The 14,977-nt window shown below is 41.7% G+C and overlaps 1 protein-coding gene across 1 annotated transcript; it reads left to right on the top strand.

Moving 5' to 3' along the window:
• Positions 1 to 3,494: 3,494 nt before the first annotated feature.
• On the top strand, positions 3,495 to 14,509 carry TAF1A (TATA-box binding protein associated factor, RNA polymerase I subunit A). The gene is made up of 10 exons (XM_010393566.2): positions 3,495 to 3,703; positions 5,202 to 5,371; positions 6,194 to 6,307; positions 7,276 to 7,474; positions 8,182 to 8,312; positions 9,179 to 9,337; positions 10,412 to 10,478; positions 11,592 to 11,712; positions 12,883 to 13,043; positions 14,167 to 14,509. The coding sequence occupies exons 1-10, from the start codon at positions 3,565 to 3,567 to the stop codon at positions 14,301 to 14,303; spliced, it is 1,398 nt and encodes a 465-aa protein (XP_010391868.1). The 5' UTR covers positions 3,495 to 3,564; the 3' UTR covers positions 14,304 to 14,509.
• The last annotated feature ends 468 nt before the right edge of the window (positions 14,510 to 14,977 follow it).

The following is a 14,977-nucleotide window of genomic DNA, read 5'->3' on the forward strand; positions in this document are numbered from 1 at the left end:
CGGGGAAGGAGGGAGCAGACACGTCAGCAGCGCCCGCGGGAGGGCGATGTGGCGGGGGAGGGACAAGCCCGGCCCCGGCACCGCCGCGGTAGGAGGGCAGCGCACGGACCCTCCCTCCCTCCCTCCCTGCCGGCGGCATCCCTATCTCTATCCCGATCCCGAGGAGGCAGCACCCCCGGCCGCTGCGCCGGGCAGGAGTCTGGCTAACCTTTCCCGCTTCGCAGGCCGGAAAAGAAGGGAGGTCCTGGTCCTTATTTGTGCGGGTTTCTCTAGCGGAAGATCGCTGGAGCAAGAAGAACCTAGAGAAAGGGTGTGGGTGCCGCCCTGTAAGGACACGACAGATCCGAACATGCACTTGGCTGCTCTCCCTCCTTCCCCGCCGAGCAGTTCTTATCTCCGCTGGAGAGGAGCAGCCGCCACTTCCCCGGTGACCTCCGAGAGTTTGAGGTTACACCTGCGGTGCGGCGGGCGGAGGAGTTCACTCATCCGTGATCCCGCTGGGGAAAGTGCTGGGTTTCACAGCGAGCAGCCCAAAGCGCAGGATTCCCCGACAGGCCTATCCTTGCCCGTCTGTAGCCGCAGCTTCCATTTGCTGGTGTATTTTAACTGTTGAGTATTTGCAAACCGAAAGATGTGCTACTTGCAGGTGTGCCTGCACTTACCATTCCCTTTTCTTCACGTTCATCACCTTTATATTACCTTAGAGATCTAAAATGGCAAAATGACAGCAGAAGTCACAATGCAGATGAACAAAACTTCTCTTTTCTCTTCTTCAGACCCATGTTATTTGTTCAGCACAGTACTCTGAGTGGACAAAGAGAATGAAAGATGCAGCCAAGAAAGGACAGGTGACATAAGAGAATCCTCTCGCTGGTGAATCAAATGAATAAATTTTTTGTATTTTTTTTTCACTTTCCAGAGCAAATTCTGAAGCTGCTCCCAAAATGAATAAGCACTCACAGAACTGATAGTCAAGGTGAATAATTCTGCTTTTTAATAGTTTTTTTGTGCTTGTCAAAGCACCTGAGGGTTTTTTCAAGAGTTTTTTAAGAGCCCTTTAAAATACTACATCTCAAGAGTTAGCAATCACTACTGCTAATTGCATGTGTTCCTCTTGCATCATCCTGCCTATTGATTTTTGCTCCAGACTCATTTCCAGAGTCTCATTGTACAAGGCCTGAGATCCAGGCTTAGTTACTGCTGTGTAATCTCTGAAAAATGCATGGTTCATTTTCAGCTCCCATCTAGAGCAATTTAATGTTTTAATCACACTATGAAAAAGTATCAAGGTAGAAACAGGTGTTGGTACCTCTTTGCCCAGCATACCATGGACACCCTGGCATTTCTTAGAGTCCTGTATATCCCCAGGATCCACATGCTACAGGAATGCAATGATTCATTCACCCAGTGCTCATGGTCTCCAGGCTTAGTCCAGTATAGTGGCCGTAGCTCTGCTGCAATTTTGTTGACATTTTTGTGTTTCACATCTTAGAAAATGAGGTGATACCTATTTGCCATCACTGATATTGGCTGATAAAAAGCTCTAAGAAAGCCTAACGCAGAAAATCTAGAAGTGAAGTTTGTCACAATTTACAATATGGAAGTAAATACATTCAAGTCACATTTTATGATAATTGCACGAGTGAAAGATAAGCATTCTTCCCTCGACATTAATATTTCCTGTTGTGTAATGCCCAGATTATTAGGTCCAATTTCTTGTGAAGAAAGAGCTGTTTGGTTATTTTCCATCAGTACAAATTATCAAGCTTATCTTTTATAAAGACCAAGATAAAAGGTAATGGTGTCTGTGGTTGTAAAGACAAGGGCAAGAAAGAGAGATGTGAAGCGAAACGGGATCACACATTTCTTACATAAGTTACTGCCGTTATTGTGCAATAACGAGCAGCTTGCACTTGATCCATATACACAAGTGTACCACTGCAACTGTCCAGCATTTTCTACAATTTCAATTATTTCAGAGTAAAATATACCCAGTTATTAACATACCCAGCTTTCCTCAGTGTGTGACAGAAAAGAAAAATATTTCACTTAGTTCAATTTAGATATTTCAGGCAAATTTTCCTTCCAGTCTTCAACCCCAGTCTTGGAAACATGTAATTAGCTATGAGTGTAGTCCCACTGTACATGAGGTATCAAACATTCATCTACTCTTACAAAGGGTTAGGGTTTAGGGTTAGGCTAAGATAGTTCTCCTATCTCTTCTGCACTAAAATATCTACTAAAGTAGCTGACACCCATTAACAAGATTAGTTGGCTAAGTTTAGCTAAGGATCAGGAAACACCCACTTATATATGACACAGGAAAATAAAAACTACAAGCCAAAAGTAAACGTCCTTCTAAACGTGAGAACTTTTACAAATAAAGTGGGGTAATTGGGATTCTGAAATTAGAGTACTGAGCTAACAGAAGATCAGGAGTGTTGTAGGAAGTGACATCAAAACTTGGGGAACACCAGTAATCAATGAGACAGTCATATAGAGCACAATAAAGGACAGTCAAAGAAGATAGCACTGTTAAAGATGTGGTACTCTGCAACAGTTTACTGCCATCAGTCAATTAAGTTAATTATCCATTAATAACAAAAATACTTATGAGCTCAATGCGAGTCATATGTTGGAAGAACACAGGATTAAAAATAAAGAAAAAGCAAAGGGAGACTTCTGTTATTCCCACACCGATTTATTAAATGTCATATTAAGGTATGATACTCAGTTTAACTGTTTAGATGCTGCAAACAACTGTTCTGCCTTGCACTATTCCCCCGACACTGGTGACTGACCACAGCTGAACCAGGAGACAGCATCACACGAACCTTTAATCTGAGCCAGTTTATTATTTACTCACCCTCCCATGCCAGAGCAGTTCTGAAAAAAACCTCTGTCAAATCTTACTCGGAAAACTGGACTTTACACACACCAAAACAGTCCAGGGCAAATTTAGTTGCCGAAAGTAGTTTAAAGAAACAAGTTCCAGCACAAATTTGTACAAACCAGATGCTGTGGCTGAGGCAGACAGATTCCCAGAATCCAGGTACTCTGCAGGAGCACAGGCAACATTATTGCTCTACAACGCACAGGATTTTGATGCGGAATCCTTTCCTTCTGTAGAACATTATGAGTTACAAAGGAACAGAAAAGTAGCAATACAGCTAATGGAAGGGTGATAAGAGGAACTCGCTAATTCTTAGAGTAACCAGTGCATTAGTCACGGTTCTAGTCATGCCCTGATTGCGCTACATCTAGAAATAAACACCTCTCTGCCACACCGCCGCACACACCCCACCTACCCCCCGTGCTCCTCCCCATCCCTCCTGCTTCACCCTAGGCCGGCATCCCTCCTTTCCCCACTCCCACACGCAGAGGGAAACAGGGAAACGCTGCGGGGGCACCGAACCCGGGCGCCCTCCATGGCGGCCGCGCTGCCCGGCGCCCTCCGCGCGCACGCGCAGGAGCCGTTCCCGCCCCGCGCTGCCTGCCGGGACCGCGCGCCGCTGGTGCCTGCGGGGGAGCGCCGGCCTGAGGGGGCGGCTCGGCCTGGCTGCCATGGACAGCTTCCTGGAGGAGGAAGATGAGGAGGTGGTGGTGGTGGTAGGGAAGAGAAAAAGGAGGAGGAGGAGGAGCCCCGCCGCTCAGGCGGCCTTGCAGCCGCCCCTGCACCTGCCCTTCCAGCCGCCGCAGCCGGGTAAGGGCGGAGCGTTTGTGAGTTCTCTTTGTCGACTCCTTCGTGCTGCCGTGGGAATGGTGGCACAAAGTTTCTGCTTCTGTTCAAATTGTCTGCCAGCGCTGGGAAAGAGATTCGAAACAACCGTAGTTATTTTGTGAGCCGGCGGTGTGCCCTTGCGGGCAGGAGGGCTGATGGTATGATTGGGAAGAGCATTGCCAGCAGGTCGAAGGAGGTGATCCTGCCCCTCTACTCAGCCCTGGTGAGGCACATCTGGAGTGCTGTGTCCAGTTCTGGGCTCCTCAGGGCAACAGAGACATGGAGCTGATACAGAGAGTCCAGCGGAGGGCTCCAAGGATGATTCGGGATCTGGAGCATCCCTTATGAGGAGAGACTGAGGGAGCTGGGCCTGTTTGGTTTGGAGAAGACTGAGAGGGGATTTCATTAATGCATATAAATATCTCAAAGGCAGGTGCAAGGGGATGGTGCCAGACTTTTCAGTGGTGCCCAGCAAAAGGACATGGTGCATTGGCCATAAACTAAGGCACAAGAAGTTTCACCTCAGCATGAGGAAGAACTTCTTTACACTGAGGGTGGCAGAGCACTGGAACAGGCTGCCTGAGGAGATTGTGGAGTCTCCATCTCTGGAGACTCTCAGATCCCACCTGGACACGTTCCTGTGTCACCTGCTCCAGTTGACCCTGTCTTGGCAAGGGGTTAGACTGGATGATCTCCTTCCAACCCAAACGATTCTGTGATTACCTAACTTGGCCATTGTTTGAATTACTCCTTTGCCTACAGCACCCAGGTAGGAGGTGTCTTAGTGAGCTCCTGATGTGCCTTGCTGAAAGCTTTTTATGGATGAGCATTGTTGTAGGGTCATACAGCTGTGACCTTTAAACACACTTCATGGGAATGAAGTTTCAGTTTCGTGCTGGTTTCAGTATAAATTGAGCCACTGTTGATGTAAAAAGGCTAAGTGGCCTCTCTGCAGCCTTGTACTCAAAAGAGAATAATTCTCTATGTTTATCTGCGCGGGAATTGCTTAGCCTTTGGTACTGTAATGGCCTGTTTGCTTGTTTGTATGCAAGTCTGCAGCACAGTGGGGTCACAAACTTAGGTGATGATTAATAAGTGAAGAGAGTGGTCCCCAAAATATGACAAAATGTACTGTGAAGTTATCAAAGCACCATGGCTCCCTGATTCTAGTAGGGTAGTAGTGTGACATAATTGGCTATTTACTGTTTCAAGTGAATGGGAATTTCAAGCACAGCTGTATGCTGCTTGTGGAAAATGCCATTTCATATCAATTTTCCAGCTTTTCCCATAGTCTTGCTTCCATGTGGACTAACAGGTATGCTTATCTTCAAAACCATAGAGCTTAAGATGATTGTCTGTAGTGTCCAAGAAAGGTCATACAAGAAGGACACTGAAATGGAAGGCATATTGCCATCTGAATAAGGGTTGTGACAGTTGTGGGCTCAGTTGATTTAATTTTTTTGTTTGTTTATTTGTTTAGCATCTTCCCATGAACACAAATTAAACTTCAGGAAGAGCAAAGAAGCATGTTTAAGTTACATTCAGGATGCCATGCTACAAAAGCAGTGGAAAAGGGCTGCAGAGTTCCTGACCTGCTATGTTGAGTCACTAGAGAAGGACTATTCCAGAGAACACATTGGTCCCTCAGAGGTAAGCCCATGTTCCTTATCTGGGTTCTTTTGCAGTTGAAAAAATACTTGCAAGCAGCATCTATATACTTCAGGACCAACATCTGTCTTAATTAGCTAATCACAGGTTTGATTTTTTAAATAGATCCTTGACCCAACAGGTGAAAACTTGGCTTGGTATAAGTTCACTCCATCAGCAGTGTATCTATGAAAAGTCAAAGTAGTCTTCTCAAATATCTATGAAAAGTCAAAGTAGTCTTCTCAAATGGAAAAGCAGTAAATGTGTTTGGTTCTGGCATGCTATCAGTCAGAATCTGTTTGAAAGTTAGTGGCTTATTTAGGTTGTTACTAGTTCTTCCAGTAGCTGAAAACTCTTTGCAGGTGTCGAGATGGAAGGAGGTGGAAGGAAAAGGATCAGAGCTTTTAAATAAATGGAGTAGTTGAATACGGCTAGCTTGCAGACCTTGAAAACAAGTGCATGCAGATGGGGAGCTACATCAAATTGGAAATAATCTTTGCTATTAAGTTCAAAGAATTGTGCATACCTTGTGTCTTAGTGGGGTTATATCAAAGGAGAACATAATTTTTTGGTGAAGGGAGGAGGAACGCTCTGGCATGCAGTTTTCATAAGCTTTTCTGGAGTGCTACACTTACAATGAGCAATTCTGAACCACTCGCTGAATGACTCTAAAAGTCCTACTGGATCAGTAGGTAGGTTTCTATAGCAGTAGGTAATACTTTGTAGTATTTTTTATTTGCAGTTCAAATGTACATTTTTCATGTGTTACAGTAACTATAAGTTTGGTAAGACTATATATGGTGACTGTTGCCATTTTTGTAATAGATGATTTGGAGAATAGGAACTGAAATTTTGTGGCATCATTCCCAAAGCAGCATGAAAGAGTTCAACTGTTTCATGGAACAGATGAAAACTCTAGGAGTAAAAAGGTACTTGAAGGTGAGTGTACTTAAAGCAGTCTTGATGATTTTTCTCATTCACCTGAGCACTTACTTGTATGTTTATTTCCAAATCTCTTTTGAAATGTATTGCTGACATTAGTGTCAAAAAACCCAACCCAACATTTGAATTGCCAATTGCATGATATTTTAAGATTATATTATACCTAACCTTATCTCATTTGGTCTGTATATTTGATCACAGATGCATGTTCTCAGTCCTTAGACGTGCTTAAACCCTTTAATTAAGCTTTTAATTTGAAAGAGTCAAATTCATTTTCATGCATGTCCCAATGACATGTAAATACAGGTAATACCTGTCAAGTTTTATTTCCAGTCTTTAATTTGACCACTGTGCTTCTGACTAAACATTTGTGCTTAAATTTTGCCTCGTTGCCATCTCACTTTTTGAGTAGCTAATCTGATTATAAAACAGAATGCTGTGTCACCCAGCTCTAGGGGGTTTTCATGGTTTTCTTCCTGTGGTGGCTCACTCAAACCTATATGGTTTTGGTTTCCTTGGCTGTTTCTAATTTGGGTTGGTGCTTCTGTCTTCCATTCTGTTGTTAAAAGTCTTCAGAAGAAGTTCCATTCAAGGGTTTTCTGGAGGTAACTGAAGGTTTAGGCTTTAATCCAATACCTAATCAACAGTGGTAGGGTAATAGGACATCCCTTCTTCAGGTGTTCTGCATTTGGGTAGCCAAATGAAAACTCAGTAAATGCAGCCCAGCTGGGTTTCCTCAGGTTATTTCTAAATCTTTTGAAGTAGGTACAGCACTTGTTAAAGACAAGCAGGTTTTTGAGACAACTCAAGTAATTAAAATACTTCACTAACTGCGTTGGCAATATTTTTTACGCCTGTCAGTAAATTTCCTCTTTCTCTGCACATGTGTGCAGAACTTTGCTGTGTTGCTGAGAATCTCTCCATTTGAGTGTGAAATGCTGTGGTTTGGACTGTTTGGGTTGCAGGTCTGCTTGGAGCATGTCTTTCATCTCCTCTGTAATGGGCAAATAGATGAAGCCTACCAGAACCTGTCCCTGGCAGAAAGCTGGAGGTTTGGAGAGCAAACAGCCATTCAGGATAAGGAGATGAAGCTGATTGAGGCTTACAGGGGACTCTTGGACTACTATAGCTGGTCTAAGCAGAAGAACATCCTATTAGAGCACAGTAAGTGGTTTTTGGATTGAGCAGTAGCTTAACTTGCTTATGCAGACACCATGGTTTGCAATGACACCTTTTTCTTTACTAGACTTCAATGTTTGATGGTATGGCTGGTACAGAATTCTGTATCAGCAGTCATGCTGGTGCCAAAATAGCAATTTCAGCCCTGAAATGCTGTTCCGAAACTCTTTCTCCTCTTGTCCAGCCAGCATCACCTAAAATAATGATCAAAGGAATGTCCTCCCTTAAAGCAGTGGTTTAATAGGTGTGCAAGTGCTTGACTGCTGCTGGAATTTCGAGTGATAGCAAAGCCCTCAACACTTGTGTTTGAATTTCAGTTTCTTTAAAGATGTGTAAGTTGCCATATGTGTGTCACATCTGATTTTGCACATTCCTGCTGGCTGTGTGTTATCAGTTACACTGGATCTCTGCTTGTTTCCAAGTAGAACCAAGTGTTGAATTTGGATTATGGACCTTGTGCTGATAGCATCTTGCCTTGGAGTGTACTACTCATTGTGCTCCAGAAGTTGAAATTGTTTGATTATAAATTCGAATGAGGAGAGTTTCTTGTTTCAATAATGAGGACTTTTCTTAAAGGTCTCTGACTGGAGTCCTTGCTTAGCAAAATGTGATCATCCCTTAGGTGCAGCACTTCAAGATCCCTTTGCTTGGCAGAGTTAATAGCTTTGTGACCTTCTTTTGTGTTTTGGTAGGTGAGGATGGCTTTTCAGACTTGTCTGTGGAGCAGGAAATGCATAGTTACTTTCGGAAGGCAGCAGTGAACTTGAAGGAGATTATTAAAATACCTGGAGTCTGGGATATCTTTGTGAAAAGCTATGTGGATGTAAGGGCATGTTTTACAGATGGCTTCCTTTTGTGTTTCCCTGTCTAATTTTCATATAAGATGCCCATATGCAACTTATTTTCTGTGTGTGTGAGTGAAAACAAAGTATTTCAAAAGCAACACATTTGTATATGCATGTCACTGGCTTAGATATAGAGCATAATATACTCCTGGTAGAGCTGCAGACTGAACAGAGCACAAAAAGAACTTTTATCTGTGCATTGTCAAGAAAAAGAAACAGACAAAGAGCTTGCATGTTTTGTTTTCGTGGTGCTGCAGAAATTGGAGCATAGCTGCTTTAGTTTAAATTCCTGAAACCAATTTCTCTGGTTTTCGGCAGAGCAGTGTTTTTTCTGGATACATGAAATGTTAGAGACACCAAACGTGCAGCCCCTCTGTGTTTTGGTTTGGGTTTTTAAAATATTTGCCTAGGATTTGTAATTAAGAATTAATAGTTTTAAAGAGTTTTTGAAGATTAACTTTTACATTTTGTAAACACTGCTAAGTTCTGACTTCTCTAAGCACATCTTGGGGAATTTTCCTTGGTGCTGGCATCTGCCAATTTCTGTCTTTAGAGATATGGCATGTGCCTTCAGCATCTCTATCCAGGGAGCAAGTGCTGGTAATTCTTTGACAATTAAGTAGTGTTAAGGCATTTTCTCCCAGAGTAGCTTCTGTGTGTGAATTCTTGTCTCTGTGCTGAGAGTAGCCAGTAAAATGAAGATAGGTGGGTATTAGCATTTTCTAATATGCTGCACCCTTAGATACAGACTGTGCTGTTGGGTGGCTCTGCTGTGGCAGTCCAAGATTAGTTGTTAGAGTTGGGTTTGCCTGTATCTGACAAAGTAATGAGATTTAACTTCCAGTTGTTGGAGTTCTATGGAGACCACAATGAAGCCCGCCAAGTGTTAAATGAATATGCCTACAACTCCAAGTTTCCTGCTAACCCCAATGCTCACGTCTACCTCTATCAGTTCCTCAAGAGGCAGGGTGAATCAAAGAAATCCCTCATATCTGCACTGAAGGTATGTATCCCTTAGGAGGTACAGTCTGTGTCACTCGTTTTGCGTGGTGGTCTGACAGCCTGGTTGAACCCTGTAACATTATTATTCCCCATTGTATTCTTTGTGGGAAGTAGATGGTTAGAGGGAAGTTAGTGGGAGGGAGCAGAATCCTTTACTGCCGTAGAATTCCAGTTCTTGTTTTGCCTTTGACTGGTACATTGCATCACTTTTTAAAGTCAGTAAGCAAGCCCAGAGAACATGTTTGCACGGTTCCAGAAGTCTGTATCAGCAGTCTTGTGCATAGCATGCATGGATTTCTCTTCAATATTGTACAAATTATTAAATGCCTTCTCTTGCACATATTGATCCTGTCTAGCAATTAGTTTCTTTGCTTGTTTTCAATGAGCTGTGCATTAAAGCTAAAAGTTAATGTCTGCTGGTTGTTGCCAGACAAAACCTTGCTGGCTTAAGCTTTTAAATTCCTGCTTTCCTTGCCCTCTTTGATCTTGGTACTGCTTGCAAACCATATTTTGCCACTTGATGGCACTAATGTGCTTTTGTTAGTGCAGGTGTTGTTTAAAAACAGCTTTGTAAAGATTAGACTTTGAAACTGTAGTAGATAGGTATGAAATTCTCCTCAGTGCATTTTAGCAGTGGCTTTAGATGTGAGTGTCTTACAAGACAGAGATAAATCAAAGAAGTGGTGTGATAAATCCAGAAACTGATCCAATGCACAGAGCAGTAGACAGGGGAGCTAGAACTGGCCTAGGGAGGAAATAATGCTGCCTTCAAAAAAGGGGACACTGGATATGGATTTGGGCTGCTCCTTCAGAATGTTGTGTTTGCCACATGCAGTGTTTGTCAGCAGCCATCAAGGTATTTCATCCATGGTGTCACAAAGTAGTGTCAGATGTGCAAAATGGACCTAGAGATGCATTCTTTATATCAAGGCACCAAAGTACCAGATTGCTTAGTTTTCTGAACTAAAAGCACCCAGAGCTCTGAGGCCTGTGCTTTTCTTGGTCAGGTAGAAGTCTTCAAAAGCTTTCAGATTAAAATAAATAACCTAGCTGGATTTTGTCTTTTATTTTTCAGATCTTGCATGATATTGTTCCTTCACATGAGCTAATGATAGATTTTAATACCATGCTTCAAAAATCAAGTAAGTCTTTACCTTTGCTCTTTTTCTTTAGGCTAATTTCAGAAAATTATTCTAGATTATGCTGCAGCGTTTTTTTTTGCTTTTGAAAGTAGTTTTGTTAGTTAAGAAATAATACCAAAAACCAACCCAAATCCCAACTTTCCAATCACCATAACTTCTTAGTTGGATGTATGAGCAGTCATTTGCAAACTTGTATAAACAAATGCCTTTCTCATTTTAAAGGCTGAGCAAAACAAACTGTTGTAAGGCACAGTCAGGATCTCAAAAATAATTTTTTTTTTAGGCACCTTACTCTGAATTCTAAGGTCTTCATTCCATATTTGGGATCTGTTTTATTTATTCTTTTGTTTCTAGAGGACTTGGGATAGATCTATTCTTTAGTTCATTGGTATTAATCAAACAAGAAAATTTTCCTTCTCTTCAAGGAAGCATTATCTTCAAACTGGTAGGAAAGTCTTCCAATTTGAAGACTGTTTTTTTCCATGCTGATCAGTTGTATTCCAAACTAACTGTCTTCTTGTGGCTTGGTATGTCCCAGCAGGTCAACAGACTGGTGAAATGTCCATTAATAGAGATTGTTCTCTTTTCTAATATGATGAGGGTTAATGGCTTTAAACTGAAAGGGGAAGGTTTAGAAGAGATTTTGGGAAGAAATTCTTGACTGTCACAGTGGTGAGGGACTGGAACAGTTTGCCCTCTCAGAGAAGCTGTGGATGCTCCATCCCTGGAAATGTTCAAGGCCGGGTTGGGTGGGGCTCTGAGCAACCTGGTCTAGTGGGAGGTGTCCCTGCCCATGGCAGGGGGTTGGAACTAGATGATCTTTATGGTCTTCTCTAACCCAAACCATTCTATGATTCTTCTTTGGGAGGTGGAAAAATAGACCTTTTGTCTTAAACCTCCCTTTTTCTGTTCATGTGTGACATATTTGCAAACTTTTCATAACTAATGAGAACAATCTTGAGGTTTTAAAGAAACTTAAAACATAAGTTATGTTTATTAGTGTAAGTAGCAGCATTTGGGGAACCAGAATGGAGAACTGTATTTCAATTGTGGCTTACTAATGAGTTCATCCTGTTCTGTGTAATTCATTAATCAGCCTCATCTTTTTTCCAGAGAAAAGAAAAAAACGTCGACTGGGCCTGGAAGTTATTTTTGCAGCCTTGGATTATGCTGGCTGGAAAGAAAACACAAAAGCATGGAGCTGTTTGGCAAGACAGGTGAAACAGATTGTAATGTAAGTAGGTCTGATGCAATGTGCTGAAAGAAATGTGTCAAGTCTCCACCTTTGGGCAACTGACAAAATGATCCTCTGTGCTCTAACTTGGCCTTCATTTTTGTCTTTCATACACAGCTTCAGAGTATCTTGAAATATACTGGGCATCCTGGTCATTGTAGGGGAATGTCACTTCCCTGTTGCAGATAGTTTTATAGAATCCTAGAGTAGTTTGGGTTGGAAGGGACCTTAAAGACCATCTTGTTCCAGCCCCCCTGCCATGGGCAGGGACACCTCCCACTAGAATGGTGGTGTGGGCTGAGCATGGCTGGATGCCAGGCACCCACCAAAGCGGCTCTATCCCTCCCCTCTGCAACTGGATAAGGAGAGAAAATATAACAAAGTGTTCATGGATTGAGAGAAGGACAGGGAGAGACCACTCACCAAATACTGTATTGGGCAAAACAGACCCAGGGCTTCACTATCAAAGTGAAGAACTTCTTTCCAATACCTAAACTAAATCTGTCCTTTGTCAATTTAAAGCCATTTCTGACCCAGGGCCTCACCATCAGAGTGAAGAACTCCTTCTTAAAATCTACTCTAAATCTGTCCTTGGTCAGTTTAAAGCCATTCTTCCTTGTCCTGTTCTACCTGCACTTGCCGAAACTCCCTCTCCATGTTTCTTGTAGGTTCCCTTGAGGGGCTGGAAGGAGTTTGTGTTGCTGAAATGCTTGGTTTAAGGACGTTATTGCATAACAGTAATAACTGTTTGGGATAAGTTACTCTTTGAGTATGCCTGGAGTAACACAAACCTTTCCTAAGGACAAACCAACCCCTTCATACTACTCGTTTGTTGACAAACCTGGAGAAACTTCCATATTAGTATTGACAAACTGGCACACAAGTGAAAGGCTTGCTTCATTTCACACCATAATCTGTGTTACTGCCAAAGCTAAATAAGACTGCTAGAGTTCACTTCCAGCCTCACAGGTGTTTCCAGGGATTAAACAAAAAAGAATTAGTTTTATATAGAAATGCTTGTATTAGTGTTTTGGTTTCAGTATAAATTCAGCGTCCCTATGTTGGCAATTTAGGAGGCTTGTAGCAAGCTGATTATAACATTCGCTGTCTCCTAATAATTTTTTCCGTCACAATTTAACCTTTTCTGTAACTTGTTTAACCTTTTTCCAGCTCTGAGAAGCATCTTGACTGGATCAAGCAAGAGTGGAACTCCAGGAAGGACTGGTGGCCAGCCTTCCATTTTAGCCGTTACTTGGCAAAAAGGAATTGGCAGGAAAATAAAAGCCTTTCATATGAAAAAGCTCTGGTGGCTGGAATCCTACTGGGAAAGGGTAATACAAAATGATTTTTTTACTTTTCACTACGTAGAATAGAAATAATGTCTAGTTCTGGCCCTAATGACATGGGATTCTTGTCTTTGGAGCTGAACGTGAAAGGTGTTTAAATTGGTTTGATATTTAACAGTGAGGCAACTTGTCTTATCCTGGTTTAGAATTCAGTTTTATCTGGCCTTGTTAAGCAGCCACAGTACTGTTTGTCTTGTTTGACCTTCAAACCATAACTTCAAAAATGCACAACACTTTCCTGTGGGAATATTGTGAGGACTGCAGGGAGTTTGCTTGCTGGATGCCAGCCTAGGCAGTGTCTCAGCAAATACTGGGGGTCAGCTGGTCAGTAAGGACCATGGGGATGTTGTAATGTAGGAAGGAGGTGGGAGGGTCTTGAATGAAAACCATCAGCAGTTTGGTAAGAAGGTGAAGATCACTACCTCTTTAGTAGCATTATTTGGAATGCTTCCAAAACCAAGGGGAGGATCTGGCCAAGAATCAGTTGCTAAATTGAGAATGGGAATATGGTGTGGAGACAATGGCTTGTACACTGGTTTGGACTTTTGGTTGACAGGCAGCTTGTTCATTGTCAGCTTTTCTAGAACTTTATCTTCTGCACTTCATAGAACAATTTCTCGTATTGGAAGCCGTTTGGATTTTTTTTTTTTTTTGCTTTCAGTAGTATCAGATATCTCCCAGCTTTTACTTCCAGATGGCTAATAAAATCATTCTAGTTCCAATTTTCTTGAATGAAATTTCAGTACTTACTGGTGTCAGTGTGAGTCTCTGTTTTCCTTATCCAGCATAACAAATTAATGTATGATATCAATGTTGCTTTACACTCTTGAAATTTTACTTTCTGATCTAATTTGCAGAGGAAAAATGAAAGAGAAAAAAGTATTTTGCAAGATAACGTGCATTTAGATACATGTAGAATGTTTGCTGGGCTAAATGAGGATAGATTATTTAATGCTGTAGTTGTGTCTCTAAATGTGCATGTCTTGGATTTTAATACCTTTAATTACCAAAAAGTTTCTTAGATGTTTGCATTTATTTAAACAATATAGCATTTTATATTTGGTTGTATCATGATGTAACTTAGTGTTGGGTTTTTTTCTTTCCTTAGATTGCAAATACTTTAAACATATATCACACCAAGGCTGCAAAACTCAACTGAAAAAGTTTCGGATGCTGAAGAAGTTTGTGAACAGGCACAATCCTGTCTACCTGAGAATATCTGGTCCTCCAGATTCCTCTGTTTAGCCTTGATGAGAAGGTGTCTTTAAGGTTCTTAGTGTACTTTTTCCTCTCTGTAAAACTGACTGCTGTGTTGGTGCTACTCCAAAACTTCTAGGCAGACCTTATTGACTCAGTACTAGACTTTTTTTTAATATATTTATGTAAAAATGCTTTGGTTTGTATTTATTTTATAATAAAATGCATATAAATCAACGGATAATGTTGAAGAATTTCTGTAATGTTGCTCTCGTATTTGTGTGAAATGCAAACAGTGTTAATTTCAAATACATCTTGAAAGAGCAGAAGCACAGAAATACTGAGAAATTCTCTTCCTGCTGGAAGAGACTTTTTTTGCAGTCATGTCCATGAGTTGAAATATGCAGTGTTGCTGTGTTTGGAAAGCAAACGTTGATGTGTTATCACAAACTAGAATTCCAGTTTGCATGAAAACAACAACTAATTGTTTTCCAAATACTGCTTCTGTTTTAATGCCAGATCTGTAGAATTCTGGAGGGTGAAGTGCTTTGAAGCTCCCTCTGGGATTGAAATAGATGTCTTTAGCAGCAGAGTAGCTTATGGATAAGTACAGTTGTGCTTTTAAAAACTCAGTGTTTATCTGGGATTTTGGTCTGGGTTCGCATGGGTCTTGTGAGAAGTGTCTTAAGACAATGTGTCTTAAACATTAAGTGAAATACTTG

Source organism: Corvus cornix, chromosome 3 (assembly GCF_000738735.6).
Source record: "Corvus cornix cornix isolate S_Up_H32 chromosome 3, ASM73873v5, whole genome shotgun sequence".
In the NCBI taxonomy this organism is placed as follows: domain Eukaryota; kingdom Metazoa; phylum Chordata; class Aves; order Passeriformes; family Corvidae; genus Corvus; species Corvus cornix.

Excerpts from the sequence above, each read along its gene's own strand:
- TAF1A (XM_010393566.2), top strand. The coding sequence starts at position 3,565 with ATGGACAGCTTCCTGGAGGAGGAAGATGAGGAGGTGGTGGTGGTGGTA. Across the intron at positions 5,372-6,193 it reads AACACATTGGTCCCTCAGAG|ATGATTTGGAGAATAGGAAC; the intron begins GTAAGCCCATGT and ends TTTTTGTAATAG. Across the intron at positions 13,044-14,166 it reads TGGAATCCTACTGGGAAAGG|ATTGCAAATACTTTAAACAT; the intron begins GTAATACAAAAT and ends TTCTTTCCTTAG.